Source organism: Aulonocara sp. 'chitande type north' Nkhata Bay, linkage group LG23 (assembly GCF_057382095.1).
Source record: "Aulonocara sp. 'chitande type north' Nkhata Bay isolate Kocher_YH1m ecotype deep benthic linkage group LG23, A_spYH_male_GT1.1, whole genome shotgun sequence".
Taxonomy (NCBI): domain Eukaryota; kingdom Metazoa; phylum Chordata; class Actinopteri; order Cichliformes; family Cichlidae; genus Aulonocara; species Aulonocara sp. 'chitande type north' Nkhata Bay.
Window position 1 is genome coordinate 46,531,011 of NC_141365.1, and position 5,236 is coordinate 46,536,246.

The 5,236-nt window shown below is 37.0% G+C and overlaps 1 protein-coding gene across 2 annotated transcripts; it reads right to left on the minus strand.

The window, feature by feature from the left end:
* Window positions 1–1,660: 1,660 nt before the first annotated feature.
* On the minus strand, window positions 1,661–4,921 carry LOC147302804 (uncharacterized). Of its 2 annotated transcripts, none has more exons than XM_086284535.1 (5): window positions 4,846–4,921; window positions 4,339–4,650; window positions 2,936–3,052; window positions 2,624–2,682; window positions 1,661–1,813 (listed from the first exon to the last, which is right to left on the minus strand). In XM_086284535.1, exons 1-5 carry the CDS (start codon window positions 4,919–4,921, stop codon window positions 1,661–1,663), a joined length of 717 nt encoding a protein of 238 aa, XP_086140661.1. The 2 variants fall into 2 exon arrangements, with proteins under 2 accessions (XP_086140661.1, XP_086140662.1); XM_086284536.1 differs by having other exon boundaries at window positions 2,624–2,669; window positions 2,935–3,052.
* Window positions 4,922–5,236: the final 315 nt, after the last annotated feature.

Genomic DNA, 5,236 nt, shown 5'->3' on the forward strand with positions numbered 1-5,236 from the left:
TCTTCTTCTCTATTTTTCCCTCTTCTTCTGTTAACTTTCTCCCCAGCTTATCTTTTTTCTTCTTTCCTGACCCCCGTTCTGATTCTAATGACTCAAAATAAAGTAAAATCATCATCAAATATGACTATCAAGTGGACCAGTATAGCAAAAACCATAATGGTGGCAGAGGCCACAGAGCCAAGTGGCAGGATTTTCAACGTTCAAACCAGATAAAAAACAGAAATTAAATGGTGTTAAAAGCCATGAATTCAGGCAATTCATTCACAACATCATTACAAGTTTTACTGGACGTTAATATTTTTCTCTTTTTTCAGTGCAAAACAAACTAACAGTACACATGATGCTGGCAAGTTAAAATGTCAGTGTCTTTTATAGATAGCATGTCTAGCATCATAGTTTTATAGATTACGTAGTCAGGGTAAAAACTCCATCTCTGATTATTATTGTACATGACTGTGACATGCAGCGGCCTCAGCATCATGATGAAGGCGACCGGAGGAGATAGTTTGGTAGACATCGATGTTTTGCCGATGAAGGCTCATGTAGCGGTCCTCTTTGTCCTAAACAACAATTTACACTGTCATTTACATTTAATTAAAGTGCAGCTTAAAACACAGACATAATGCACTGCAGCCTCGGCACAATTAAGTGTAAAACAGAACTATGGAAAACTCACAAACATCTGGCGAGTTTCAGATCCTGTTAAGTTAGTTAGACCTGATCTGTTTTCTCTGTTAGGATAAAAACATCAGAGGTCATGGGGTGAAAAATACCTCAAAAACAAGACCAGCTATGTCTACAACTAATGTGTGGTGTTTGAAAAGAACCTATGAGATACTTTGAACACCACAGTGGCTGCTGTATGCAGTAATGTGCTCAAGTGATTTCAAAGGGTCATTTCATGAGTTTAAGTGCGTCAGTAAAAGTTTTCACCTGCGAGGATTTCTCCTCAGGCTGTAACCACAGGTTATCACAGCCACACTGATGAGTGAAGCAGCAGCAGAAATGATGGGAACTGTAGCCATGAACTTCATGCCAGAAGAATCTCCATCGTCTGTTGAATGTTGCCACACACACAAAAAAACTTCATTTTGAAAACATGAAAAGTCACGAAATTTGCATTAACCTGTTATATGAAGGTGGAAAACATGTTTATCTTTTCATTACATTAGAGTTTCAATTGCATCATTCAAACACTTCACTGATGAAATAACACCAAAGTTGTGATTGGACAGTGTGAGGTAGACTATAGTGAAAGCAGGAAGACTTGCACCCTCCTTATTTCACCTCTTGTGTCTACACTGAAACTTTTACTATGTCTAAAATAGAAGTGCATAAAAGTGGAAGGACAGTAGAAGGTAAACCACCAACATTGTTTAAGCCAGACTGATCTCTCTGTTTATCTGGATGGACATTGTGTTCAAATTATGATGAGATGTTTGTTAAAAAACAAAACTAGTCTGATACAAAGAGTCATGTTTGCCACAGTTTATTGTGTTTGTATTGTATTAAATCTGAGAGCCTGAGTTGGAGTATTATGACTGAATGGTCTCCATTACTGGGAAACAACTATCCAGTGTGAAAAGATGGACGTTTATTATAATATATGAATATTATTATATTAGTATGTCACCTAAAGTTTTATATACTTTAAAATGTTTCATAGAGCTTTATTATCCACTCCCACAGTTCCTGTGCTTCTTGCTGAGCGTGTCTTGTTGTCGTGTTGATGGTTCACTGAGATGATAGTCTGGTAGGAATCACTCGATGGCTGCTGAAGGTTTGTATAGGGCTGATCTGGCTCATCGTCATCCTTTAGAAAAGTGAAATATTTTAGGTATTAATCAAGTTCAACCCGGTCTACCCACACACTCTATTGATCTTTAAATCTCTCCATCTGTTGCCTGGATTATTTAATGTTTCTGCTCATTTCTGTAAGAGCTTCTTCACAAAATAAAGGACACTGAAGTTGGCACTAATAGTATTATAACACTAATCTGTAATTATCTATATAAGTAACATCCTAAAACATAAATGTACATGTTTTACCAAGTCTGCCAGAGCTCATATTATATTTTTACATGCTGTAGTGCCATTTTTGGGAGCATTTCAAGTTGATATACATCAATACAACCATTATAGCCCAAATTCTAATAATATGTCTGCATTAAGTGCACAGTAATTACATAAATTGCAAAAAAAATGCAATAAACTACCAAAAAATTGAAAATCGTTTTTGTTTTTGAACATATATTTCTAGTTAGAGAAATTTAAGAGGCTTATCTCTCAAAACTGTAAATACAAAATAGTTGCACAAAATAGTTTCCCACCACAGGAAATTTATTTTGAGTGTCTTCATAGTTTTATTTCTGAAACACACCAATTTTTATATAATGCAGGAAAAACAAAAATAAATATTATAATGCAAAATTAATCATCAACATAAACTATTTCCAGCAGTGCAATATGAGTTCTAAGCATCCCAGAAACGACACAGAAAGTCATAAAGTCAAACATAACTTTTAAAAACACCAGTATAGGCTCATAAGGCCCTGATGGTAAAAAACTACATTTCTGCAAACTTTTAACTAGCTGCTGTAGATCGTAGCAATAAATTGCTCACCAAACCGTTGGGATTTTCAGGTACAGACACTCCAGATGTTCCTGACCTTAAGCAGCCACGTTGATAAGAAAGGATGTCAGCATTAGTGTAATACTATTCACATTCAAACAGAGAAAAATCAAGTAAGAACATCTACATTTATATTATCTTCTCTCTTAATAATGATAATTATTTTTGGAAGGATAAAAAGTGTTCATTCTAGACATGATGTTTAACATACAGCGAATTCTCATTTATTGAAATGCGATGTTTCCTTTTACTTTCTCTACATCTATATCATCTTTGAATTACTGCAGCAAAAATAGTCTCACCCATTACTTTTCCTCCAGTAGATAAATCCCACGATAACTCCAGTTATAAAGATGATCACAACACCGGGCAGATAAACGGAAAAAGATTTGTCTGCTGAAGTGTGGGCCTCGTTTGTGTCTAAATCATTGAAAAGATGCATTTGTCAGTAAAATCATTTACTTTCATTTCCTGGAAATCAAAACACAAATCAAACACAGTTTACGTCTACTGAAACTCTGAGTGAAGTAATGAAACCCCAGTTTTATAACCACAGAGCTTTAAATATTGTCACTGTACTCTTTTCTTTTGTCTTCTTCTTCTTCTTTTGCATCTTTTCTGAATATTACTATGAACTGAAATTGGTCCAGCTGCTTATATACATTCACTGGCCACTTTATGAGGTATACTTGTTCAGGGTGTAACACAAATATTTCAGTGTTCATTTCATTTGTCAATCACATGTCAGCTTCATCTTCCTGGTTAAATAAAGGTTAATAAAATAATAAAATGTCAGCAAATCAATGCTCAAACAGAGCAACATGGCACATGTTACTGGTCCCAGTGCTTCACAAACTGCTGATCTGCTGGGATTTTCACACACAATCATCTCTGTTCACAGACAATGGTCTGAAAAATAGAAAATATCCAGTGAGCTGTGATTCTCTGGGTAAAAATGCTGTTTACACATCAAACCTTGAGGCAGAGCGGACCACACTGGATATCACTGCTGTCCTCTAACAACAGCAAGCTGAGGCTACAGTTTGCAAGTCTGGACAACAGAAGACTAAAAAAACGATGCCTTGCCCGATGAGTTGATTTCTAACAGTTCAGACTGCTGGTGGTGTAATGCTCTGTGGGGGATTTTCTTTGCAAACTTTGGACCCTGTAGTAACCACTGAGCATCATTTAAACACCACAGCCTGCCTGAAGGTTGTTGCTGACCACATTCATGTCTTTATGCCCAAAAAATACCCATCGTCTGATGGCTGCTTCCAGCAGGATACCACACCATGTCACGGCGCTCAAATCATGTACGGCCTGCGCAGTCACCAGATCTCAATCCAGCAGAGCACCTTTGGGATGTGGTGGAACGGAAAGTTTGCTTCAAGTAAGAGCAGCTGACGAATCTGCAGCAACTGTGTGATGATGTAATTTCAATATGTCTTGAGAATCTTTGAGGAATGTTTTTAGCGCCTTGTTGTGCCACAAAAAATGAAGACATGTTTGATGGCTGAAGGTGGTCCAACTCGGTTCAAAGATGTACCTAATAAATGAGTCAGTGAGCGTATTTAAACTGCTGTCAGTGAAAATAAGAAGAAAAGAAATGAACAAATTACAAGAATAAAAAACACATAAGCAGGTCAATACAATGCTAACACAGTGCTGAATAACTGTGTCAGATAAAGAAACCAAAATGCATTTACCTTCCACAGTGACACTGATATGGACAATATATGTCCCTTCAGTGTTTGTACACTCACAGGTGAAGTTCCCACTATCAGCTGGTGTTAAACTGGTCAGCTCCAGAAAGGCAGTCTGATTTTCTTTTGTTATTGAGAACCTGGGGTCACATTCCTGAGTAACGTTCTCTCCGTGTCGATACAGCAGATGACACTCTCCTCCTGTGTCCCTCTGTCTTTTGATCTTACAGATAATCAAAACAATAGTAGTCTGACTTTCCTTGTTGCAAATCCGAGTGACATCGTGTTCTCTCCTGACTGTCTTCACAACAGTCTCTGTAAACAGGGACAGCAAAATACGGTAAATACAAGATTCAGCCTGTGTCAGAGAGGACTTTAGTTTCTATATTTTGTGAATGTTAAACCATCTTTTTAATCCCATAATAATGTGTTTAGTTTAAACTAAAAGCAAGGAGGTTATAAATTTAAAAATATTAATAATGCATAATGAAAATAGTTTCCTTGTATTACCTTCAGCATCATGGGACACAGCTAGTGGTAACAGCAAAATCAAGCAAAGTTTTGATACGTCCATGCTTGTTAACATGTCTGTAAGCCACCGACAGTGAAGAGGAAGATGTGCGGAAAGAAACAAGCTGAAGCTTTCCTGGCTAAGCAGACGTCAGACTGTTGCCCTTCACGGGGCAAGTGTGAAATGATGTAAAAAGGAAGTGTACTGACAGGACTTTCATATTAAAAGGCTGTAAAGTTGAAACACTGTGCGAGCTCCCACACAAAAAGAAAACAAGCTAATTTTTCTTTATCACAGAGGAATTATTACACTGCTAACTGTCATGTTCGCTGAAGCTGAAGGATGGATAATATTGTAAAAGTAACAACAAAACTACCATTTATCATAACA

What these genes read in the sequence shown, in the direction of transcription:
- LOC147302804 (XM_086284535.1), bottom strand. Translation starts at nt 4,921, where the DNA reads ATGTTAACAAGCATGGACGTATCAAAACTTTGCTTGATTTTGCTGTTA. An exon ending in TATCAGTGTCACTGTGGAAG is followed by an intron (nt 3,053 to 4,338) that starts GTAAATGCATTT and finishes TCAATGATTTAG; the next exon opens with ACACAAACGAGGCCCACACT. An exon ending in CTGAAAATCCCAACGGTTTG is followed by an intron (nt 1,814 to 2,623) that starts GTGAGCAATTTA and finishes ACTTTTCTAAAG; the next exon opens with GATGACGATGAGCCAGATCA.